This window comes from Phaethon lepturus, unplaced genomic scaffold (genome assembly GCF_000687285.1).
Source record: "Phaethon lepturus isolate BGI_N335 unplaced genomic scaffold, ASM68728v1 scaffold30270, whole genome shotgun sequence".
Classification (NCBI taxonomy): Eukaryota; Metazoa; Chordata; class Aves; order Phaethontiformes; family Phaethontidae; genus Phaethon; species Phaethon lepturus.
This window is the reverse complement of record NW_010514619.1, coordinates 95,056-122,076: the sequence shown is the minus strand read 5'-3', so window position 1 is coordinate 122,076 and position 27,021 is coordinate 95,056. Positions and strand designations below refer to the sequence as shown.

General features: G+C 37.5%; 1 protein-coding gene across 1 annotated transcript in view; it reads left to right on the top strand.

The window, feature by feature from the left end:
* Positions 1–26,478, top strand: part of GLT1D1 (glycosyltransferase 1 domain containing 1) — a gene marked incomplete at its 5' end in the record, with an annotated part of 47,898 nt that extends 21,420 nt beyond the window's left edge. Inside the window, 6 exons of the mRNA XM_010293520.1 lie at positions 3,203–3,298; positions 4,380–4,429; positions 11,373–11,416; positions 12,919–13,039; positions 18,558–18,656; positions 26,058–26,478. Of these exons, the coding sequence (XP_010291822.1) occupies positions 3,203–3,298; positions 4,380–4,429; positions 11,373–11,416; positions 12,919–13,039; positions 18,558–18,656; positions 26,058–26,204 (557 nt within the window). The remainder of the gene's footprint in view (positions 1–3,202; positions 3,299–4,379; positions 4,430–11,372; positions 11,417–12,918; positions 13,040–18,557; positions 18,657–26,057) is intronic.
* Between the last annotated feature and the right edge of the window lie 543 nt (positions 26,479–27,021).

Below are 27,021 nucleotides of genomic sequence, written 5' to 3'. Positions count from 1 at the left end.
GGAAAGACAGAATGATAGCAAAATTTCACATACTGAAAGTTTTGTTTTTCCTTGAGCTTAAACAAGAAAAGTCTTCTTGCAAATACTAGTTTTCACCCACCTGATGGCGATAGCTGGTGAAGGCAGCTATTGCAGTTATTCTCATAATATGTTCCCCTTTTCAGTGTTCTTGTGAGGTCAAAGCATCCTAAATTGATTGCTTTCTTGTACAAATGGCAATCTTTTTTTTTTCCCACAGCAGGGGTACTAGCAAGGCTTGAGAAAGCAACAGGTGGGAAAACACTGATGCAGGCATCATCTTGATGTGTGAATTTAACCATTTTCAGTGAATGAGTGGGAAGCTAACAAGATACACAAGCACTGCTGAAGTTTGATCTTAGGTAGACAGAGAACAAGTAAGCTCCCAGCACTAAACAGTGGCAGTGATGTGCTGGTAATGCAATCTTCTCAGGAATGTCTTTATATGCTTCTAAGTGGATTGAGTGGGGAAAGTCTGCCTGTAAAAACAAATTAGGTGATGACTAAGATCAACAGCTTACAATAAAATAAAACTACAACTGATTCTCGCTTCACTAAATTGAATGGCAGAGGCAGATCCTTTTTCGACTAGCCTTTCTGTGACAGGTTTTTAGAAATGCCATGTAAGATCCAGTCTGTAGTCCAGTGTACCCAGTATCTGCTATTTCAGAGAAAAGTGCATAAAATTTCATGGTTTTATGTAAAAAATAGGGCTTTGTAAAGTTGCATGAAGAGGATAGTCTGCAGTAAGAGTTCAAGGTTGTAAATGTCTTTTCAAAATAATAAAGGTAAAATAAGTGGGCTATTTTCATTAGTAAATATTATTTTAGATAATTTTACTAGTGAAACAATTAGTTCTTGGTGAGATTCTTGGGAGAAGTACCTTTAAATGCCACAGGAACTGAATGGAAAAATCCAAATTACAAAGTACAATTACAGTTACTGTCTGTGAGGCCAGTTTCCTGTTTCTCTTTTGGGTTAAGGTTTTTGAACAGGGAGCAGAATGGCAGTCAGGATTACACAGAATCAGTCCTGTAGGGCTTTTCATTGTCAGAGTACTTTAAACCCTTATCTAATAAAATTAAAAGACTGAAAGCTATAAGACAGAAACAAAAAGATGTTAAGAGATAAAAAGAAGCCATTATTTCAAGCATAGGTAATGTTGATTAGGGTACTGTCACATCAAGAGTGCAATTATTCTATAATATCTAGGTGAGAACAAGGAGACCAGTTTCTCACTAGGGTCTGACTGAGCTTTCAGCCCTAACTTTAAGTTTGTTCCAAAATAGCCAGAGCTGAACATTGATAGGTGAGAGTTCATAATTTAAAAACAAATATTTGTGCCATATGGATAGTTAAAATGCAATCTGAATTTTGCTGATACTTTCTAATAATTTGTTTTGTGTGAGTTTGTCATGGATTGAAACCACTGCTGCATGTCTTAAAAACAAACAGTATTAATGGCCCATTGCATCAGAAGAATGGCTTTTTCAATGCAAATGTTTGTGTATTATAAATTATAAATTATTTCTTGGTCCAATAACCAGTAAAATATTACTTACCATGTCTTCTGCAGCCACTCTTGATTCTTAAACTCAAGCTGTTTAAGTTAAAGAGCCTCAATAATGAACCCTGTGACAGGGAGCATTTAAAAGTCCCTGAACTGGATTCTAATTTTAAAAGCAATAGCACTTGAGTATATCATGATGAATTGCCACTCTTTTGATTCTCCCCCTCCCACAAAACAGAGGTTTGATGCAGAGCTCCTGTTAATCCAGTTCCTTGACATGAGGGGAGATATTCCTGGCACATTTCTTCCAGGGCCTGGAGCAGACCCTGCAGTTAAGTTATAGAACACCATGAGGAACCGTAAGCTGGTACCAAGTTTGAGTGATCTTAAATTACAAATTGCAGCAATTCAGTGATAGGGTATAAGCAGCTGAGTTGTTCCTGCAACTGGTAGAGACTGAAAGGGGAAGGGAGGAGGAGGTCTCAGAGAAGGGAGTTCTGCAGTGTTCCTCAGCAGCAGATTGCCGTGCCACCACAGCTGTCTGGCTGCCTTCCTCTGTTAATCATAAATCCACAGACAGTCATTCTAACCATGCCGCATAGCTCTCCTGGTAGATACGTGACTTAGCCCTGGTGTGGGACCCATGCATTCATGTCCCATTGCTGAAGAGCGGGCTCTTGGATGCTCCTTGCTGAACTGCCTAGTGTTGGATAATACATGTCATCCGTCAATGCCATGAGCTCAACAAATAGGTGAACTGAAGGACAGAACTGATTTGTTCAGTACGGTAAATCAAAGATTAATATTTCAACCCCTCTAGTGTTTATTAAATTATGTTGTTGTTATGTGTGTTCATTCAGCAATTTGTGAATTATGTTGTTTTATCATAGACATGTTTTACCAAAGTTCATCACATAGTGAGCCTTCTCCAGAAGTATGTTCTGAATTAATTGTGCTGTCATAGAGCCACTGGGAACTGCAATATCATACATCAGATATTCTTTTTCTAATATAGCCTATGAAATAATTTTTATGGGTTATTGCTGTGTATTTGCAAGAGGTATTTTCAGTTTAAAAACTAAGTTGAGATTTTTTTTCCCAAATTGTTTTTCATTTGTATTTCTTAGCAATAATGTTAAATGCTTTGCAACAATTTAACTTCTAGTTAATTACTCTGTAACGGTGTTGGCATATTAGGGATAGATAACTATGGGACATTTATCTGATCTTTTATAAAAAAATTGTCAGATCAAGAGCTCTAATCCCTACAGCCCTTGATCAACTAAACCTCACAATATCCTTGAAACAGGTGTTGAGTTACTAAATGGATGCAATTTTTTTCTACTTATGGGTAGAAAAATTGAGAAACACACTGATACGTATAGTTGCCTAGTCAGTCAAAGCTGGGTTCTGGTGTTCAAGAATACCATCCATTTCTCCAAAGCCTGCATGTTCAGTGCCTCTGCAAATGAACTCCTGTGCCCTATAAAGTGAAGTGCATGACTAAGTTCTCCACTGCGTTGATTTGAGGATTGATGTGAGAGCAAGAAACAGTGGGAACGATAATGGGAATTTTTCAGAATCCACCCTATTACCGCTTTTACCATTCATGAAACAATTTGGAGCGTTCAGCTTTTTTATCTGCATTCAGACTTTTAAAATTATTTGTTACAGACATTCCTACAGATACAGGCAGTTTACACATGTTTCTTTTGATATGTGGACTTCGAAGAGTCAAAGATCCTCTGTATTTAGTAGATGCATTTTCAGGTAGGTGCCTGCTATTTGAATTCCTTGTTTTGTTCCTGGATTCAGATGTATTTCTTTTAATGTTTCTAAGTTTGGCATAAGCGGTTTTATTCATTGCAGAAAACTTCATAATATTTAAAAAAAAAAAAGTTCATGTAACCATTGATCTATTCAACCCATTATTTCTACATTGCATCTTTACCAGCCTGCTGGGAATAACAGAGCATAAAAATCAAAGCAATATTTGATGATTTTACTTGATCAGAAAACTGTTTTGTTGTTACGTACAATATTAATGGAAGACAAAGCGTTCACCTACTTCAAAATAACATTTTTTTATCTTACTGTCCTGTGGCTGTTACACCAACTGCATGTGTGCTAATTAATATTATTGAAGTTACAAGGAAATATTGCCATCCATTCTTATGACTCAGCACTGTAAACTAGACTGAAGTTTTCTCATAGTCACGTAGGTGGATGTTTTGACAGGTTCTGTGTGTGTCTGTAAAAGGTTCAGATATTCCAAGTTGGAAATTTAGCCTCCACTATGCAGTATATTTTTCTAAGCCTTTATTACCACCTTGTGATGCTTGGTAACAAATGTAGTTTATCAAAGTCAAGTAGCTGGTTCTATTCTATTCTGGTATTGGAAGAGTGGCAAATTTCTCTTATGCACACAGTAGCTAAGTGTGAACTGTAATGGTTGCAGTTGCTTCCACAAATATCTTTTACACAGGAGGAAAAATTAAAACAATTTTGCCTTAGTTGCCGGAGTCACTGCATTCTATAGAGCATTGTTCTCTTGAGATGAATCAAAATTAATATTGGAGCTTAGGTAAATAACCCTTGAATCATAAGAGATTGCATGAAGCAGAAATGCTAAATACTAACTTTCAGATATGCTAATCATTTAAATTCTGAAGAGTAATGTGAGGGCTGAGCATGAAATCTGGTACACATTCAGTCTTTATAGTTGTAATACAGTATTTGCCTAGTTCTTCTTTATTCATGCAGCTATTTACATTTATTTCTAAGAAAGAATTAAATGAAGTTAAAATTAATACTTTTGATTAATAAAAAAGACATTCCTCTTCTGTTTTAGATTGGCATAGAAGGGATCCCAGTGTACATCTGGGCATAATTGGACCTGCAGTAAGTTGTTGTTGTAATTTTTATTTCATTTGTATGTTTATTCCTAAATACTTCTGTTCACTCGCCTCTGAGATACCGCAATAATTCTTTCCAAACCGAACCTACTAACTGTTACAGAGATAAGAAGGTACAAACCTAGCAGTTGTAAAGGCTGTTCACAACAGGTCTGAACTGGGGAAGTGGGAGTGATTCCAGTGCTCCGACTTCCAAAGTTCAGAGTTCTGCTGGCAGCTGAGGGACCGCCTCACTCAGCACGTGCCCTTTGCGTTGCAGAAGGGAAAGCAGCTAAGAGGGTTCTTCTGAGAGGACGTGCACTGAGGTAGCCCACCTCTATTCATTTAGGTTTTTATTAATGCAAACTGTTGTCAGTAGAACTAAAATAGTTTACAGCAGCTGAAGATTTGTTTTACATACACTGAATTATTTTGTTTTGAAGGCTTGGGTTAGTTTTATAAAGGGCATTTGCAGCTGGATTACTATAACTTTATGTTTAGCTCAGGCACACAACTTCGGGATGCTTTTCATCTATTATGGTCGCCAAGAGCAAAACCTTTAGTGTTTCACTTGACTACAGAATCAACTTTTGAAGATAAAAAGTATAAAAATATTTGGATTTTAAGATTGGCTTCTGGTTTTATACCTGTGAGATAGTACAAAATTTTTTGGAGACTCAGGAAGTACTAATGCAAATAAAATATTAGAAATGCCTATTTCAATATGAATAATTTATAAATAAGCATAGAAAATATTTTGAAAGGCAACAGTTGCCATCTAGAATAATTTTTTTAGCAGGTATTGCTAATGAGAATTTTTAATACTGTGAAGGTGATGTCAAATGCTCATTATCCCTGTTCTTACATCTTTTGTTCACGTGGAGGATTGTGTCTTTGTTCCATTCCATTTAGATTTTGATGCCATTTCTGGTAGTCTCAATTCGTACACAATTAACAGTTGTCAGCAGGTGCAAAATGATGTTAGGTTTCTGTCTGACACCAGACAGCAAGGGCAGAGCTTTGAGCTGACAAATAAAATTGGTGAAGTCTGTTTCACATGCAGAGTCTAAAACCTGCGAAACAGATATCTGAGAAGGAAGGTGGGGTTGACTAAAATAAAGAAAATCAGAAACTGAGTTGCTCTTATGTGTCCACGTCTCAGGTTAAGCTTAGAGTTGGTATCATTCCTTCCAAATGAATTACACATATTTTAGCAAAAGTGCTGGCCGATGTTAACGTGAGATTGCATTTTTTTCCCCTTAAGGCATAAAGATCCTGTTTAAAAATTTCGAAGTTACAACTTCTGTCTCTCTTTTTTTCACAACCGGGTCAATCAGTTAAGTGGCAGCTCTTTTGTGATTGCTAACTCTCCCTTAGATAAAACGTACACTTGGGTTGCTGTCTCAGTGTTGTCATTAGTTTCTCAGCAATGATGCTTTTCATGAAGCAACAGCTCCTGAAAGAGTTTAAAATCAAAGCTATCTCAGTCATTATTATGAAATAATCTTTTTCTAGTTGTGGAGAAGGGTTTGAAATTGTGGGCTTATGAAGCATGAAGATAAACAAGAAAAACTATTGAACCCTCCCAATTCCACGCCATCATTTTTAAATCAAGTAGCATGATTTTTGAGGATGGAACAAGACTGAACATTTCTCAAGAGGGAAGCATGCACCACTTTAACTATGTCTGAGTCTGTTCTGAATGCTTAAAAGGTAGTAAAGGGTTGCATAAATTTTCTGCCAGTCCTTTGTTTTCTCATGGTCTCTTAAAACTTGGTTTGAGTACCCACCATTGTTCCAGTTGTTTCTACTTTGTGATCTCTCTGATTTTACCTGCAGAAACTGAAGTCTTTAGAAAGGAACCATCCTTGAATATGTAAATGTTCTTATGATTTCTGCTTGTCATAGTGCTGAAAAAGTGCAAAACTACACAATGCATGGTTATTTTCAGAGCCATGAGAGAAAGATAAGTATTTCCCAAATCTCAGTCTAACCAATACTATACCTAAATATTTGCTAGCACAGTATTTTCTGTGGGCCAGATCCTCAACAGTAGTGACTGCACTGTAAACTGGTGAGGGAGAGGGGGGAAAGATGCCTCTGAGCCACCAAAGTGCTTCTCCTAATTCTGTGCAAAGTGAGGTTCATTCCCACAGCCCAGCACCCAGACTGTCCTGCTTCTGCTTCTAGTATGTTGCCTATGTCAAGGGAACATACTTTACACTAAACTAATAAAACTAATTGCAGTACTTCTGAGAAGGAAATCATTTGTGCCACATGTATATCCATAGCAGCAGAAGGCTTGACAAAAAAAAAAAAGCCTGTAGCCTTAATCTAACCAGTGGGAAAGGTACGAGTAGGCAGCTGTGTCATATGAAACAAACTCTTGCTGATGCCAAAAGGGTACTAAAACCTTCACTGTTTCTTCTGGGTAATGTGTTCATGTCCCTCTATAAGTCTCATCTCTGATTCATCTTCACAAGAGCCTGAAAATTTGTAGGTAGTCTGTTTTATAGGAAAATAAATAGAATCTGAATGGGCAAATAAGGACTATTTTTCTATTTTCTCATTCAGTTTTGTTCTTTGTAAATTTGGGGTCATATGATTTTATTTTTAAAAGAAAACAAAATTGTATCTGCATTTTTTTCCACACTGATACACAAAATGATTTGGAAGTGAACTGGTGTGGAAGGCAAATCTAGAGCAGGTGTAATGAAGCTGTGCTTTGGAATCAAAAGATGCACTTGCTGCCTCCAGTGAGGATTTTAAACATTTTAGTCGTCTTTTTAAATTTGCTTCACTTTTTCATAAGCTAACGTCTTTACAGTAAGCTACCAGAAATAACCCTGTGGCAGTGCATAGGCAGGATCAAGGACTGAACCTCCATAAAACATTTAAAAATGTATTTCTCCCATAGTACTAAAATATTGCTAAAGGATGAAAATAAATCTCAGCTTTATTGGTATTTATTTGTGTTTCTTCTCAAACCACAACATTTTAAGAAAATCAATGCCATTAGCTGTGAAGCAAGTCATGTTTATTGTGAATATTAAAAACCCATACCTTAAGATTATATTAAGAATATAAAGACCAAAGGCCTGTACACTATTTTCTGCTTTGCTTCGGTAAGATTCTAACCTTTTCCCTGCATTTGCTGTGCATGATTGTCTCAAATGGTACAATCTAAGTAATGTTGCAGGGTTGGGTCCTGTATAATGTAAAATTTTTAGCATTTATTGTCTCTTCCAGTTTTCCTTTTGTTCATTTCTATAATGAAATTTGAAACAATAGCTAATTTTCAGCAGAAGCTTATGAAACTTTTAAAAGGTTAAGGCCATAAAACTTGCATTCAACTGTTGAGTAACCTCTTGGAGCCCACTTCGTGCTCTCTGCATAATTCTTAACCATTCTTGTAGACAGTACAGAATATTGTACTGTGTTTGTAACGATACTGTTTTCATTGACAGCTATTTTTCTTCTGTCCAATTTCTTTCCATGCCTGTTGAGACAGTTTGAGTTGAATAACTGCCTCCGCAGATGGAGGGACCTATCAGGTCATGTAGCACATCCCTTTATAATGGATGGCTGTTACTTACTGTAAGGTTTCTGGGCTAGTTCTAAAATGAAACAGCCATTGACACAACCAAACTAAAGCAACTAGAGGAAGCCTAATAACCTGCTCCAGAATATCCTAGAGCACAACAATTAGGAAAATCAGATAGGAGACAGAGATACAATTTCAAATTCTTTAGCCTGCTGAGGAATATGAAATTCTGCCAGCTACATCCTGAATAAGCGTTCTACTCAGATATTTTTTAAAAGGTAAGAACTACTGCTACCATTAAGTTGACAACTCTTCTAACCCTTTGTTTGCTTGTTCTTCAAGAAAAACTCCCTGAAAATGAAACTTCTGTTAGAAATGGTAAAATGAGGTGATCCAATATGTCGTAAAAAGGTTATATATTTTTCTTTTAGAGCTGAAGTTTTGTTAATTTAGATCCTAGTTGCCAAAGTGTTTCATCTGAATTAAACTGTATTTTTTACAAGTTGTTAATTGTCCCCAATTGCAGTAGTAGAGCTACACGCTAAGCCAGAAGACACTGAATTTCCTTAAGCGTTTAGTATATGGAAAAGATGATGTAGAATGGCTGAATTTAATATGTTCGCAAGGATCTTGTATTTCTGGTGCCTTTGCTGCAGGGACATTGTGTTGCATTGCAGACAACAGTTGAGCGTTCAGTTTTAGGGGAAGCTTGGTCTTGCTGAGCCTATTCAACAATCGATCAGATAAAAATTGTAATGTGGGGTCACCTGCTGCTGTGAATGAAGCTGATTCCTTTCAGTGGTGCTGTCAAAACCTCACAAACAGAAGCAATTGAGCAGATTCTTCCCATCTGTATTGAATATGCTTGCAGATGCAGCTTTTCACTCTCTAGTACTCTCAGTGGTATTCTGACTGAACTTTAAATGTACTAAGACCTGTTTTCACTACAAGGTCTAGAGGGCCACAGTAGTCCCAGCAGTATAATGATGTTTCTGGACTATTGCTTCTGCCTGAGTTAATTTTCATATGACAGCAATTTAATACAGTGTGTTTATGGAAGATTTCCTAGATTTTGATCATGGTAGGCCCTGTGCTTAACAGGCACATTTTTTGTGCAGCTTTTGATCTATGACTTTCTGCACTGTCAAAACATGTCTCAGATGTTTCTTTGCCTGTCAGCAGAGTAGAACTTCCTTAAGAGCATATCTGGTCCTGTTAGGTGTGGTTTCATGTTATGTGCCCCCTCCCCTTTCCATGTATCATCTTACCTCATCTGTTCTGATAGAAACCATTCATACAGTGCAAGCTACTTTCCTCTCATCTCTGCTGAATTGATGAAATTTGCAGCTCTCTGAAGCTTCCTCTGGATGGGTGATTTTTTAACAAAAGATGATAGGTAACTGATGATCATATTTGCCTGCTATGTTGATGGGTAACAAAATAAAATGTGACAACAAATACTCCACCTGGTAGAAGAAGTGGATCATGGACACATTTTACATGAAAGTAACTTTCTTTTCAGTAGCTTTTTCTGAGACTACGAAGTTCCTAGGCATCCTGCCATAGTCAGTTGGCTTTGGAAGCATCCACATTTTTTAAGTGCATTTCCAACTTACTGAACAGCTTATGTTGTATCTAATTTCTGTTATATTGAGCCTGTGGTTAGATAACTGTGCCCCCTCAAGTTCCTAAATGTAGCTCACGGGGATCACTTCTCCAAGTCATTGCTACACCCATCCTGAAACTAGTATTTGAACTGAATTCTCATATTTAGGCCAAGCTTCTTGGAATATCTAGCAGTAGAAGAATGCAGCTTAAAGAATTGTTCTGTTTATGAGGCAGATGGCAATTTCTTGGCTTCCACAGAAGTAAATGGGATAGAAATTAATATCTTACAAATTTTATGAGTCACAAGCTGTAGTTTTTCTCATCCTTCTAAAAGTAGAAAAGCAAAAGACCATATCCCACTGCTCATTAAATCACTTGCAAGTACTCCATTGATTTTAATGGAAACAGAGTATAGTTCCTCATGAGAGGAACTCAGCATCCAAATAGTACTTTGGGGAAAAAGCTGAAAAGATATTTATATAGAAACAGTATATGAAATATCTAAGGAATCTGTGACATGACATAGTAGTTTAGAGTTTGGATCTGTATCATACTCTGTCTCCAGGATCAGGTAGTGCTTCAGGAAAGGGCACTTGATTTCCCCCCCTGCTGTTACCAAAAATACTTTCTTAAGCAGTTGCATAGGAAGGAATTAATTCCTTAGTGCAAGAGTGATTCACTTGCATTTTTTAATTTATGAAGCCCTGTTTTCATGAAATAATTAATCTTGTGTTCAAAGTACATAATCATGGTTATAAAATAAATTCTGACTTTTTCCCAAAAGAGTTTTCTAAAATCCTTTGTGAGTGTTCTCTGTCTCATAATGGAAAAAAAAACAAACCCAAAATATTAACATGTATTAAAAAAAAAATAAGCTGTGTTGTTCCCAGTCCTTACAACTGCTGCATGCTGTGCAAGCTATCATAAATTAGTCTAACATAGTCAGCCAGCCCTAACAAAAAAGTCTAGTTCTGTTCTTCATGTCTAGTTAAGGATTTCCAAGTTCTGTTTATTTCTTTTGATCATGTTAAATGAAAATAGCAGACATAGTTAAGCTTTGTAAATAAACCTGCTGGAGTTAATTGCCCAGCTTAGACAACTTTTTAATAACTCTAACATGCCTTCATGTCAGACTATATTTTAGAATTTTGTGCTTATTGGTTTTCAAACAAACGTTTCAAACATCATATTAGTTTTCAAACAAGTGCGTAACATCTATCTTGACTCTCTCCGTTTACATGCGGATTGCTTCTGTGTTAACTAAAGCCTGAAAAGTTCCTTTCCTTCACATACATAAAGGGACAGACAATTGCTTGGCACATCAGCGCATTGTTCCTCACTTGCACAGGAAGTTGTCAAATCATTCATTTGAATCCTGTTAGCCTTAGCGGAGTCATCTGAAAACAGTCATTTGTGTTAAATAGATCTCGCTCTAATTAGAACCTGCAGCCAGAGAGATGTCAGGGGAGAAGAAACGGAACCTCCCCTTCTGACAGTAGCCCAAAGCTACGCTGCGTTGGAGTAGTCACTTAAAGGTTTAGAGTGGAGTACTCGATTCACACGCTGCTGTACTGCGCACTCCCCCTCGCTGGGTATTCTAGGTGTCAATCGCTCACGAGAGCATTTGTCTCAAGAGTCAAATGAAACTACCAAGCTCCAGATCCGTAGTATGATTTAAAAGCTCGGCTTATTCATGCATTTAAATATTTTAGTAAAAAGTATGCTAAAATTTATTTTTCTTTCCTGGGTATTTCAAACATATGCTATAGTGCTAAAGTAGTGCCATTTTCCTTTCTAGGTTGATCCACTTTTTACAAGTGAAGTTAAGGAAAAAGTTAAAAGGTAAGAAGTTGATGTTAAGCCTTTTATCTTCTCCAGGTGAAAGCAGTTGGCTGACTAGCTTTTTAAATCATGTGTGTAAATGCTCTTTTGTAATTACAAATGAACATACATGCACAACTCTCTATATGACTGGCAAATGTGTGCTGATTATCTGGCATGTAACATTCTCAGACTAGGTATTTTACACATTTTGCAGTTTACAATGTAGATCTCTTCATGTTTTATGTTAAATCACATCTGGTTTAGTGTGATTTATATTTATTATTCTTTGGGATCTTTTCATTCTTTCTTTCATCCTGTCTTACGCAAGATTTTGCATGCTTGCTGTTGAGCAGATGGACAAGATAACCCTGTATAGCTTTTTTCCTATCCCTAGTTTATATCCTTCCTGACTGAAAGATATAAATGTTAGAGAAACAAGATTTTTTTTGTGTGTGTGTGTCTGCAGAACTTAGAATTGCTTGACTTGAACAGAACAACTATATTATCTCTGATTGATAATAAAGTCTGCATAAAATGTGTTTTGGAATTCCATTTTTGGATCAAGAGAAAATGTTTTTTATTTTCTATTCAGGTTATTCATGGGAAACATTACTCCTGTAATCATGCATTTATATTCCAGTTGATATAGTTATTTATCTCTACAGAAGCTGGATGTTACTGCACAATCAGAAAAGCAGTGTTTAACAAAGTCTAGTTGACAGGGAGCTGGTCTTAATGTCAAATGCACTTGTGTTTCCATCTGGCTTAGCGATCTCATGTCGAGGTTAAAGGGGCAGGAGCAGGCTTATCAAGCGGAGGAGATGCTGGCTTTTCAAAAACGATCACCAGTCTTAAAGATCTCATTCGATTAATCTGAGACTGAACACCTGATTACCCTATTTTTCTACCCTTCACCCTTGATTTGACTGACCTTCATTAATCTGAGGAAGATGATGGCAGTAGAAATGTAACCCTTCAGAACAGAATAGTGCTTATAATAAAAGAGGAAGCAGAATAGTTTTTTCAGGACCACATTCCATCCCCAAAAGCCAGCATTTGAAAAGTCAGCATCTCCTGCAGTTGATAATTCTGATGATTATGCTCCATTTCCCTAAGTATTTAAACTGTGTGTTTTTCATAAACCTCTGCATGCATCTTCTCTATCTCACACAAATTCTTCAAGGGAAAATTGCAGCCTATCCATTGAACTCTCCTCCTTCGTTTATGAGACTGATGGTGGTGAACAGAGCATGGTGTTAAGTGATCAACTATAAAACTTCAGAACAACAGCCAGTGAAGTGGCAGATAGCAAGGTATACTGTGTTGAGTTTATAACCACATTTATAGATAGACAGCTAACGGAAACATGGTAAAGTGGCTTGCCCATAGGCAAGTGATTGTTAGCATCAGAACCATGGCTGAATTGCTCTGACCACCTTCCATCATTGCCCTAAATTTTAGGAAGAATTGTTTGAGCACATTCTTTGGAGGTGTCCTATTTGTGTGCATTTTATTTCTAGGGCACCTGGAGTACATTTATTACAGGAGATGCCACAAGATGATCTTCATGCTGCTATGAAAAGGTGCTTTGCTGTGGTGAACAGCTCCATTTCAGAGGGAATGTCTGCTGCAATTCTGGAGGTAATTGCATCTTAGTGGTAAGGTTTTTCAGTGAGGTTACAGTGAATCTGAAATCACCTTGTATCACTGGAAGTGTGTGTCAGCATTTTATATCCATGTTTCAAAGCTAGTGAAGACAAAACTAAAATATTTCTTTTTGCAAGTGTTAGTGATTAAGGTTTTCTTCCCTTGAACTGACAGTTTTTTATGCTTTATTTATTTTTTTAAAGGACAGAATATAATTTTATCAAATCTGTTAAATTAGCAATACAGACCTGAGATACAAGAATCATTCTGATTTACTGGGGTTGTCACTATTCTTGATTCAACACCCACTTCCTTATAATGTTGCTAGAATAGAGTTTCATTTATTTTTACATCCTTTCAAAAAGCAATCTAAGAGCTATATTTGGTTATTTAATTCTGAAATGATTAATGAAAAAATGACACACTCAGTTAATTTTTTTGCCATCGGTATTGAAAATTAATAACCAGGTTATTTCGCACCTGTCAAAGTAGGGCACTGCTTAGTATCAAATGCTTTCTAGGGAAAAAATAAATGTACTTAACGTGGAAGTTTTTTGGGCAGACACCTTTTACTGTTCCATTTTTTTGGTGACTGCTGAATGTTGGTTTGTGATGATCTCAGAAGATCACAGAAACTATTACATGATTTGTATTAATGAATCTCCTATTTCTGTTTCTAATGAGTAATCACGTTCCATATCCAGCATGCTTTTCTTTCACACATCTGAAAGTCCTTCGTAAATAAGAACTAAGTGAGCATTGTAGGAATTATGAAAGTTAGGTGATGGTGAGATAGCAAACATGTATTTTCTTTCTAAAATGCCACTGCTCAGAGGTGGAAGCAGATGCTGATTCACAGCAACAATACTCTATAAACAACAACTACTACAGGCTGTGACATTTCCAAACTTATCAGTGTGGCAGGCTAGACAAATGTTGTATGTTCAGTAGTTGAGATGGAGTGTACCAACACAGTACACAGCCACAACTAAGTCAGTGACTCAGAGAGATAAAAGTTAAGTAACTGTCACCACCTCCTCACCAGTTGTGTGTTCTCTTCAGGACTACTCACATAACAGTTGACCAAAAATCAATATGATTTATTTCCTGAGTGTGTCCGTGAGTTAGCGACAGAGGAAAAAAAGGAGGGGGGGGAAAAACCAAACCAGAAAGGCTGTTAAGAGACACAGCATCTGCAACAGAAGTGCAAGTATGCTTGGACTGATACAAATTTTTATGCAAACTCAGGACTGACAATTGGTGTAGTTTTCCCCAAAATTTTCCCATCAGATTTGAGCAGTTAAAAGACATTTTCCTTAGCTTTTATCAGGAGAGGGAGCAATCTTGGAAGTTTGGTGTCTTAACAAATATGTGGTAACTCAACGCAAAAAGATAATGCTGGTTGACTTCAGAGGTCATGTTGAGACTGCTGCAGGAATTACTGATTTTTGCTTTCCTCTTGAAGTTTCAATTCTGACAAGTTTTGAATCTGATAACTATAAGACTAAATCAACAAGGAAACAAAGTTTTGGGTTTTTTTTTTTTTTTTTTTTAGCTCTTCTCTCTGTGGCTGATCTATTCAATTATCCTATCAGGGCTATTAAATAGTCAAATACCACCTCTAGTGGAAAGCTGTCCCTTTATGTTTTCACTACACAGTTGAGTAATTTAGTTCCAATTTATACACAGACCAAGAAAAAAAAAATCCCCCAAAAACCCACCCTCCTCCAACAACTGTTTTTCTCACTGAAAATTATTACATGAACAGAACAGTAAATAATTCCTGTTGTATTTCTCTTCTTTTTTAAGAATTACAAGACTATTCTGGCAAAAGAGTATCGAATCACAGAATCGGACACTACTACTGGAAAATTTTGTATGTTCTCTATGTAGTTGGAAAGAAAAAGGTTTTGACTCCAGCACCATTTCTTCAAAGTACTTTTTCTGTGCTCTGAAGAGTATTCCAGCTGTTGTAAAAGTCATTAGATTGTTATGCTTTTACCAAAAAAAAAAAGCCAGTTAAAAAAAAGTCATCATAGAAAAGGAAGATGGCCAGACTCTATTCTGCTGTAGGGCAAAACCCAGTCTTAGACAACATGTGCAGTACAGGCCTAGTAGTTTGGAATATAAGCCATAGCAAACTATAAAAATGAAAAAAAAAAAAAAATCAGGGACGATTGAGAAGACAAAATAGTAAATAAAACCTTTATTACTTTATATGCCCTGTACTGCTGGTTAGAAATGCTTATTGTGAAACATGCTTCCAAAGCTAAAACTTACACCCTGCATCCTTCTGAAACAGCATTAAAACACATTTGCAGTCAGAATAATGTAACAAAACAGATGGCCAATGGACTAAAATGTTACTTTATGCTATTATTTGTTGAACCTAGGTCAGTACATTATACATATTTTCAACAATGCAAATGATTCTTTTTGCTGCTTAAAAAATAGATGAAGTATCTAAATTAAATTCTAAGCCACTTCATGCAGTAATTATTTACAGCCCAATCCATTTGTTTAAGGCTAGCTGGTATAAAGCCAGCCCCTCATCTTATGTATTTGGCCATCTGCTCTGCCTTACAGTAGCTATAATTCATTGGTACCTATGTGTTTTGGGACCTGAAAGTCGTCTTATGTAGGAGTTACAGCCCTGCAACTTTATGAAACAGAACAAATATCTTTCCCTTCTGAGTTCAGAAATTACAGAAAATGAAACATAAACGTAGTGATCAACTTCAATGAGTCATCAACTATGCAGCATTCAGAAATAGAAGTGAATGAACATATATCTTGTGATTTTTTTTTTTTTAATGTGCGCTACAGTCCAATCTAAACTGCAGTGCAGCAATACTGTGCCAGCCTATGCAACCAGACTGTTAGGTACAGTCCAACACAGAACTGCCACAGGGCACTCACATGTTTAACGATCACTGTCGATGGGCAGCCCAACGGCTCGGTAGTGACTATTCACTGCATCTGACATGCTCGAATCCCAACTCCTCTTTGTTTTGCAGGTGGGGATAGTGGCACTTCCAACTGTCAGTCCTGGGGTAGTTGTGCTGTGTTTTGTGTGTTTTTCTTCTTTTGTTCTTTTTTTTTTTAACTCCTTCCTGTGAATGGACAGTCGCTTGTTTGGAAAGTAGCCAGACCTGAAATACTCTTACAGTTTTGTTTTTTAAAAGAAGAAATACAGAGAGGTGAGGAGAGGGCCTTAGGCAGGTGACAATGAACACTGACACACTTCAGTGCCACTATCAAGCTCTTGATTTTTACTTCAGAGGTTCAAGTAAAGTATCTTCATTCCTTGTTCATTGAACGTGTTTGAATGAGATCAAGAGCCAGCAGACTGAACGCAAGGGCATTTAAGCCTGTCAATAGGAAAGGCTGAAAAAAAGCTGAGTCAGAAATTCTGTTTCTGAGATGTTGATGCTTTTCTGGGAACTCTGTGCTAGGTCTATAGTTGGGTCATTAGAGCCAAAAGGAACTCCCTTGACCTGCAGACTCAAAAACCTAAGGCAGAGTGGGGCACCGGTGTCTTTCATTTCCTGGGTGAACTTGGAAGTTCTATGAGCTTTGCTTACTGCAAAGTAGATACTGTCATGATATGTTTTTGTAAATCTACCTTTAGAAAACAGGTTTGTTTTGTTTAACAATGAAGTCAGAGCAAATGGCAAAATAATTTGTGGATTACAAAGACCTGTATTTCCTCTCTCCAAAATTACCTTTTTTATTCTAAAAATGCTGTATCTCAACAACTTTAGACACTTAGATAAATTCAGAAATCTGGTCTGTACTTTTTATATTTGTCACTTATTCTGGTTTGTGTTCACTTCATGTAGTTTCTAATACAAAGTATAGAACAGGTTATTTCATTAAGAGCTACCATTATTTTTAGAGCTAACTGCTGTAAAACAGATGTTTGTCCCAGAAGGACTGTAGAATTTCTATGCCGAGAGTAAATTCATCTGCATGGTGATTTAAACAGTGTTTCTCTTGGATATTTTAAGCTATTAAGACAAGTTGCTAAGGCACAGCAGTCCCTCACTGTTCAAAGCTTAATTAGTTCTGTGCATTATCAGCCAGGGTATTTTTGTCTTTAGTTTTGTCCGAACTATAAAAAAAGCACTGTTTCCTCCTTGGAGTTTTGTTTTCTTGCTATGTAGACTGAAGCAAAATTGCTCCCCATCCAGGAGTGTAATGACAGTAATTAAAAATGCATTCGCTCTGAAGTGACAAGGAATCGGTATGAAACAGATTGAAGATTTGGGGGAGTGAATTTCATTCTCATTTGACACAGTGATAATTGTACAATATGAGTTTTTCTGGGTTTACAGTCAGTGTATCTCAAGACTTTGAAATTCATCAATAATTAAAGTTTCAGATCAGGATCTGCATGAGTAAGAAAGTTGAGTGGCCAGGGTTTGCACACTAGTTAATTCAAAATCTAAGCTGCATTTTTAAAAGTTGCCAGGTGTTAGATCTCTTGGAAATGGTTTACTAGCTTTGAACGGATGCTGTACTCTGCTGTGTTTTCTGTAGGCAACCTGAAATTCTACCATGTTGATACTCCACACTTCCTTTCCTTTTTTAATGTATATGCATACATGCACACATACATGTACATACAAATAAATGAAGAAATACATCAAGCAACTAGCCCATAAATTATGTGGAATCAAATCCTACTTCTGCAGATATATTCTTTGGTCTCTGAGGAGTCCCATACCAGTAGCTTTGTAGATAATAATGTTTTGAAAGCATAATGCGTTCTGAAAGCGTAACCTTTTCTCTCCCCTCCTTGGTATGGTTCAGTCAGAAGCTGCACCACTGCATACTTCCCTGCAGTCCCTGAACGCTCCAAGACAGGCTATAGTAACAGATGCTGTCAAAACAAAACCTGTTCCAGAGTCCTGTATGACCCACAGGATTCAGAATTGAGGGGAAAGAGCCAAGTGATTTCCAGGGTCGCCTTCACTGTTGTTGAACTGCCCACATCTCTCCCATTCTGGACATGTTGTAGAAAATTTGCGAAAAGTGTCTTTTAACGTAACAAGAGAACGGATACTTATTTGAGGAGTGCTAGCTGTTTGCGCTATGAACTAATCTTCTCATCTGTGCACAATAACAGTAGGAGTTACGATGCCAACCTTTGAACTGAACCTTAATTTTATCCTCTTAAAGCTTGCCATATGTCAGGAGCCTCCACTGGGAAACAAATTGCATACTTTGAGGTGGAAAAGAATAAATGATGGAACAGCTATCCACTGACTTTCTGGACTGAGTGCGTCTGATAATATGTTCAAAGTTAGAAGACTAACAAAAATATAAACAAGATATTTCAGAGAAGTTCCATATAGGAGATCACCTTAGACAACTAAAAAGTTGGAGAGATTGGAATGAAGTTTGGTTTGTTGTTTCTGCTTTTCATTTTAAAATTGTCATTATTATTAACATCTCAAAATCCCTGAGTCCTAATAAACTGTTGTTTCCTTTCTCTATATTCCTCTAGGCAATGGATTTAGACATTCCAGTGCTGGCAAGGAACATTCCTGGGAATGCAGCAATAATAAAACATAAGGAAACAGGACTGCTATTTTCAGATCCCCAGGTAAGAAAACAAAAATCCTTAGACCAGTCCCTTCCAAAGGTTAGGTTTATTTTCTATTACATGCTCGTGTCTGTCTGGAAACTTGGCTTTTACTCTCAGCAGCTTTTCTCAGATTCTCTTAAAAAACCTGGGTGTTAGACTGCCTTTCTTGAAGCTCTGCTGTTGCCTCACATTCACTTTGCATTTCACTAAACTTTTACTAGGTGTCAGCCTTGCTGAATGTTTGTCTGGCCTGGGCTGCTTTAGCTTGCCATCTGAGTGGGGCTCACTTTTCATCAACTGGTACTTTAGTCTTGAAGGTTCCATAAGCAAACCCTGAAAGAGATGCTATGCATACGTCGTATTTCCCTTCAAATAACTTCCCTAACTGAAAAGCAGACAAGCAGTAGCTAAGCAAAAGGGAACTATAAGCCTGAATTTTTAGATAATACATTATCTGAAATTTCTAGCAGTAAGTGTGAATATAAAGCATTATTAGGTCCAAGATACTGCTCGGTCAGAAAATAATTAATGACTCAAATTAAGCAAAGTGTTAGAATGGAGTTTCTGTGAAGATAAGTAAGAGCGTGGAGAGAGGGACCACCACACATATTGAAATGCTGGAAATTTTCATTTCGGAATATTTTCATGCATTATGGCTTTGCTGTTACATATTCATATGTTGTGGAAGATGATTTTCAGACACAGATTCCCTTAGTTTTTTTTATCTGACTCAGTATTTTAAAAACCTTACTAGAATAGTCCATTTGATAATTTTGCAAAGTAGAAAATACCATATTTATTTACTTTTGGAGAGCTTGATCAATGCATCCTATTAAGTTGTATGTCAGGAAAGTGACCTCAGTTAGTTTTGGAGGGTTTTTTTAATAGAAAAATTCTTGCAGCTCATGGTTTGTTTTTTGGGTTTAGGTGTTTTGGGGTTTTTTTTGTTTGTTTTTTTCTTTTTTCCCCTGGAATTTTCAATATTCACAATGGTTTCTACAAAAAATTTCTTTGTTAGCTTCTGGAATTTATTTCATTGTGGAAGTATTCCCTCCTCTTGCAATATCCATTGGAAGTGGGGTACTTCCAGGCTAGTGGAGGCTGAGATGTAAAGCTATTTGTAAAATGATTTGTACAGGTATTCCCTGCAAAAAGCCCACGGACTTCCATATGCTTCTTCAAAACTTCAAGGATATATGATCATTAGGGCAACGGAGCTGGTGAGGGGTCTGGAGCACAAGTCTTATGAGGAGCGGCTGAGGGAACTGGGGTTGTTCAGTCTGGAGAAGAGGAGGCTGAGGGGAGACCTTATCGCTCTCTACAACTACCTGAAAGGGGGTTGTGGCGAGGTGGGTGTTGGCCTCTTCTCCCAAGTAACTAGTGATAGGACGAGAGGAAACGGCCTCAAGTTGCACCAGGGGAGGTTTAGACTAGATATTAGGAAAAATTTCTTTACTGAGGGAGTGGTCAAACGTTGGCACAGGCGGCGCAGGGAGGTGGTGGAGTCACCATCCCTGGAAGTGTTCAAAAAACGTGTAGGCGTGGCACTTCGGGACATCGTTTAGGAGGCATGGTGGTGTTGGGTTGATGGTTGGACTTGATGATCTTAAAGGTCTTTTCCAACCTTAATGATTCTATGATTCTATGTTGAACACACAGAGCGATGGCTTGTCCGGATATTAATTCTGATATATTCTGTTATTTCCTGCAACCTGCCAGTTAAATTTGGCTTGGTGTTCAAATATTCGTACCAGACCCTATTAGCTTCATTATACATTCTTATAAGAAGCCTCTTCTGCAATCTCCAAGCATCCTACGTTACAAGTGTTTGGAATTCAAGATCAATTAAAGATATGCTATATATTTTCTCACTTAGATGAAAGTGCAATTTTAAGCACAGAAGTAGTCCCAGTGACATCAGTGACTCTGTAAAAATGGCTAAGGACTTTGTTTTATATCAGAACTAGAGTCACAGGCTGCAAATATGTCTAGAATACTATACTTAGCTTATATAAACCCCTTGTCTGAGCTCCCTTCTCTGCAATGTGCTATGCCAAAGATCAGAAACTCCCCTGTTCTGCTGCTCCTTATTGGCCCCCTTTTTGCTGTTATTCTGTCTCGGTAGTACACAGAATCTCTTTTAAATGAAGATGGTAACTTGTATTACCATATTAGCTATCATACTGCTAGGTAATATTTGTACTGGAATCACTAATGTTTGTGCAGTTACCCTATCTTAGAAAGGGAAGTAATATCCCTGCTTTCTCTGTAAAGCAGCAATTGTATCTCATTTAATAAAAGCCCTTTTATACTTTCATTGGTGTCAAATAATGTGTAAAATATCAAAGTTTGCAAATGGGTCAAGAAAATATTTGTTTGCAGGATAATAATCTAATCTCACTGCAGAGTTGTTGAAAAACTTTCGTCTTGCAGAGATGAGCTCAGAATGCTAATCATCATAACTCATGGTTTCAAAGATAAACCATTTACTCTTGTTCTTTATCTCCCCAAACCATATCAAATACAGTTTTTAAACCACTGTACGCAGTCTATCAGAGGTTGAGAGTTCTATTAGATCAAAGAAATGTGATTAAGTTACAATACTTACAGTTTCAAGGTATTCCTCATATTTTTAATGATGGAAGAAGGAACAGTCTGCCCTTGGCACTTTGAATACTGCCTTAGACGATTCAGTCTGACAACAGGGATGGGAAAACATGTGTTCTGGTAAGGAGTTTTCTGGTTTTTTGTTACTCTGATTACTTTGACATCTTAAGCATCTGGTAAACTATTTTCTGCTGTAACTCAGTTGCATCAGGGCAGGGAAAATGCTTTTAATAATACAGAGAGATTAGTACTGTATTCAGGTGCTTGGTCTCTGTCGTGAAAAATCTGTGCCACCAAAGATTTTTAAGAAAATGTCAAAGAAATTTTCATTGCGAAGTTTAGTGGATCCTATCTGGTTGTGATGATAGAGACTGTGTCACAGGTCAGGAGTAGAAAGCACTTAATATTTTCAAGGTGTTACTGATCTGGGGAGGGAAAGCTTTACAATACAGTTAGCTTAGATATGGGCACTTGTGTCTGGTCTGTGAACTACCTTATCTTTTGAAAGCTAAATTAGACGGATATAAACTGACCATTACACAAGGAGAATAAACAAACTGTGAATGCTGTTGATTTTCTTTTATTCTTACTGAAAGTGAGCTTTTGTGGCTTATAGGACAGCAAGAAATTTTGTGCAGAATGGTAGTTGTCATTAACCATTTGCACATAGGCTGAGGCTTCATGACTGGAAATAACAAAAGCCTTGCCAATCACTGAAGACAATACTCAGATGGAAACAGTTAACATAAAAGTGAAATCTGTGAAACATTTTGTCCTTGATACTGCATCGTCTGTGCACATTACTTTTAAATCAGGGTTTGATCGTGCCACTACTTGAATTTGCCAGGTTTATGGAATATTTGACGCTTGAGTTAATGGGACCTGAAATGAAAAAAAAAAGAAAGAGATAAGAACAGCCAGTGGCTTCTGAGCAATAAATAATGCAAAACTGTGTTAAAAGGGAAGACACAAAGAGTTATTCAACATCCTACGTTTCAAAATTATATGTTCAGCATCTCTAAAAGCTCACAGAAAGAGATAAATAAACAGAAGAAGGTGAATAAACTTCAAAGCCAGTAAGAGAGTGGCCAAACATAACCAGAGCTTGAGAGAGAGCGGGACCTGGAAAGACTACTGTTAGCAGAGACAGCTTCTGAAGGGGTGAGAGGGAAACGCCGCTCAGCCGAGTACAGGCAGCAATACGCTGAAGGCACATTGGTCTGCTCTGCCAAACATGGGACAGTGCCATTTCTGCCAGGGCTTCAAGCCAGAATATAGCTGAAGTTTTTAGACCGTTGAACCTTCACACAGAATAGAATAATTTGCAATCTTTGTCAGTGCCAGAAATCACTGTTTGTACTCCCCTAGAAATACTGGACAATTGCCCTGTGATGTACAGAGATGTGCCGGCTAACTTCTGAGCTTTGCCTGCTCGGTAGATCTCAGTAGATCTGTCGCTATTCTGAATTTACATCTGGCATTTGCCTTCCCTGGGGTGATTCTCTGTTGTTTAAGAATCATGTTCTTTCATCTGCTGAAGCTGATATGAAATAGTTTAATTGCAGACTTACTTTCATTATATAAATAATATATTAAACATGCATCTTATTTCATTATGCTTGAGCTGTGGCACCAGTGTAGTTCTTGTGGTAGCTGAAAGAATATTCATTCGTTTTACTCAGTGTACTCATTTTCTAGCTTTATCTCCCAGATACCTGTATTTCTGGGTCTCTGCAAAATATTATACAGAATTTCTTTAGGTACTACATAGAGAAGCTGACATTTTCTTTGAAGTTGGTCAATTTATCAGGAGAAAATTGTATTCTGGATGTGGCTGTTGAAAAATGCCTGTGTTTGAAGTAAAGTACTACCCAGAAAAAGGGCATGTGTAATATCAGTTCTAGATGTACATAAGATGATCTTCTCCCCTTTATTTTCTGGGTTGTGGCTAACTACTGACGTTCAACTTTTGCAGTGTGTTTTTGTGTCACACATGTAGTAATTATTCCCATTTCTGTATGTGAAATGGGTTATTAGAAGTATGGATGTCCCCGAAGTAGTAAGTCAGCATGCATATCACCTCCTTCATTTTGGCTGCTGAAGTGCATACCCTTATGTTTGACATTTGAAAAGTAATTTGTGAATTTTGCCCCTCTCACCAGAACTGAAGCTTACTTCACATCTACAACAAACTATGCGAGTGCACAAATATTTGTGCAAATATCACTTGCACGAATACTTACAGCATAACAGCTGATAGAGACATGTTATCCCATCATAAGTAGTTCGTATATCATGGGCTTCTAGAAAAGAAAAATTAAATGCCTGATTTTCTGAAAGAGCTCCAAGTTCTCAATGTCTGCATTCTGCAAGTGGGAGCCCATGCTTCAGACTTAATGCAAAACTACAACTGAAATGCAAGTCATGCATGTGGAGTTAAGGGAGGCACCTGAAGAATGAAGTTATTGCTATCTAAAGCCAATTGTCCAAAACTGAAAACAAGCTGAGCCAGCTGCTCGAAGAGTATGAGGCAAAACCCAGATACGTCATAGTGAATCTTCCCGTTGGCTTCCAGTCAGATTGCAAGTGACTTGTAGGTGGTCACATTGGATTAGTTGAAGAAGTAGGGATAAAGCTGAGAAGTCCTTATTCTCTTTCTCCTGGTATTTTTCCATTTGCTATTTCTCCCTCCTGCAGTTTCTCAACTTTTATGCTTTGGACTCAGTTTGGCATTTCCTGAAATTATCCCCAGCATTAAGTATTGTAACTGTGAATAAGGATCTCATTTCTTCTATCATTTACATGTTTCCAAGTTTTTGTCCTCTATATCCACATTTTAAAAGAATGCTAATAGCACTACCTGCCAAGAAATGTTACAGTGCTGCTTCTGTTCTTAGGTAATTTACATAAATTATTTTTAAACATTACTTTAAATAAAATCCTCCACAGGAGCATAAAATTAAAGTTGGAATGTATTTCATTGTGAACAGTATTTATTAATGTGATTATACAGGCAACTGGATGAAGCCAGCATAAGTCATGTAAGGCTGTCCCACCTTCCTTGCTCCACTCTTGGCAGATACGGAGGAAGGAAAAGAACATGTCTCCAAAGCTGGAGTCGCTGGCTGTATCTGCAGTGTCTGATAGACGCAGCCTCAGGGTACTCTAGACCAGACTCGCCTATCTTCTTTAGGGACACTCTCACAAGCAGTCAGAAAACATCCTCTTCAGACCACGTGGGTCCCAAGTAAGGAACTGGGACAAGTAAGGAATACACCAGCTAAATTAGCTGAATAATATCTGAATGCGAGGTAGTTGTGCTGAACAGCGGGCTGGGTGCGAAGCATGTGGTCCTCATGGCTATTCCAGAGGCCACTCTTGCGGTGCTGTGTGGACAGAGCAAAGATGACAAGCAGTACTGATTTTGTGTAAGAGGTTATCGTTAATATGCATGTATGAAAATCATCCTGTTCTATTACCGACTTACAAACCTTTTCAACTGACGTGCATCTCTGACTATTTAAACTTCACGGCAGTGATGCATATATTGATAGTTTGTCTTGTCAGTGAGAGTCAAAGCAGCGATTGTAACATGTTCAATGTGATTTCACATATCATTGTTTCCCAGGGGTCATGTTATAGTTATGTATTATGCATGGCCATCACTTGCATTACAACAGAAACATTGATTCTGTGGTAACCAAAGATTTTATATCTGTATATGTACTTACATAGACTGTGTACTTAGGTTTTTGAGTGTGCTAGTTAACCTAGTGTTGATAGGAACTCTGGTGGTCTTTGTGGTATTTCCTTTCATAGCTGATAGATCGTGTAAATAATGTATCTCCTTCTGCCATCCTTTTTGCCCCCATGTCCCTGGGGGGGTGGGGAACTGACCTTCACTACCAATTGTGTAGTAATGTTTTACCTTAATTTTCCATTGACATAATAGCTATGTGCTTTTCTGAGCTGGACCAAGACACTGTTTTGCAAAGATCTCAGTACATTTGTAATCAAGCTGAAGTATTGGAAGTTGTCTCTTGATAAAAAATTAGACCAGCTGCTCAGAATAGATTAGTTCAGACATCAAATCTTCTTTCACATGTTTGAAGTTCACAATTTCTCTTCCCTAGAACTAAATTAGAGTGGCAGAGGAGCAGGCAAAGGAATAGCTGCAATCTGCAAAGTCTAGTTTTGTCCAGTTAATGGAAATTCATGTATGGCTTTTTTGCACAGCTTGTTGAGCTAACACTGCTGTATCTGTAACTGCACAGATGCAACTACTCCAGAAGAGCTTGTTGCTGCATGCCTGCTTTTATCTTTACCCTGTGGCTATATTTATGTAGTGAGTTCTTTAGTCTTACCATAAAATTAACTAAAGGTGTCACAGTAGCAATGAGATACAAGTTTAGCTGAGCTGAGATCACGCAATCTGATGCCAGCTATCTGCCATGCAGGAAACCAGGTGAATTATTTAATTTGTTACCAGCCTGCTTTTCTAACACTTGGGTAGGCAAACAATTTTTGTGTCATTAAATCTGTTGCCCATATTTGCCCTAGTGGTCTTGGGATTGCCTTTGATTTTAAATGTCTTTGGTGGGCTGCATAAAATAATATGTAAAATTGTTATTTATCGATCGTTGCTTATAAATAAACTAAGGTATTTGACCTTGAAAAATGACTTTGAACAGCTTCATGTATTGGCGCACAGTTGAAGTGCTTTACTGAAATCAAGATATGGGTACAGGCTATTTCAGTATTGTTAGAACTTCAAGGAACTTTTAATTTATTATTTTCTTTATCTTTTTTTAGGAGTTTGTTGTGCTGTCCAAGGGTTTGATGAATGACCCCATTATGGAAAAAGAAATTGTAACAAGGGCCAAAGACTACGTGAAGAAACATCATTCATGGGAAAGTGAAAGAAAAGCCTATCAGAATCTTGTCCTAAGACTCCAGTGAATTGCAAGACTACAGCTGATAGCCAGCAGTCTGCGTAGAGCACTTTAATGATGGATATGTAATTAGATTTGGGTTTCTCTTTGTTTCTTTTTAGAAGAGATAGTAAAATATGCATTATTATTCTATTCAAACATACCAACATCACAGGACTTGCTTGCTACTTCAAACTATCAAATTTATCTAATTCAGCACAGTCTCTGGTGTACCAATTCATTGCAGACCAATATAATTTTGTAAGATCACACAGGAGGAATATACTCCTTGAGCAGACACAAAATTTTTGTTTTGTAAGGCCCCAAAGGGAGGATGATTTCTTGTACACAGTGGAGAGCTCCACCACACAGACCTTACATCAAATGTTCTGATCATGTTGCATCCTAACCAAACTGCAGTAATTTTTTTTTTTCCAATTATACCAATCTGAATGTATTCAGGTACATGTGACATGCACATATATTTTCATAAAGCCAAGATCAGTTGTATATATAGAGTATAAAATTGTTAGGATGAAGGCTTTCTTAAGACTGGGAGATCAACATGTCTATTGACAGCATAATGATCAGGGTGCCAAAAAGCAAACGGGGTGTTGATGCTTGGGGAAAGTGAGTAGTATAGGGCATGTTCTGTATGGCTCTCTAAGTATCCACATTGCTTTCAGATAAGCTGGTAAGGGCAAACAGTCCTACGCCTGCGTTGTCTCTTGGGTCCTGGGACCAGAGCAGGAAGGCTGGCACAGCACTCGATGGCCGTATGTGGCTTCAGATTCCAGAACTGCACAGTGCTGCCTGCAGCAAGACGTGTTTGCAGACAGAGATGA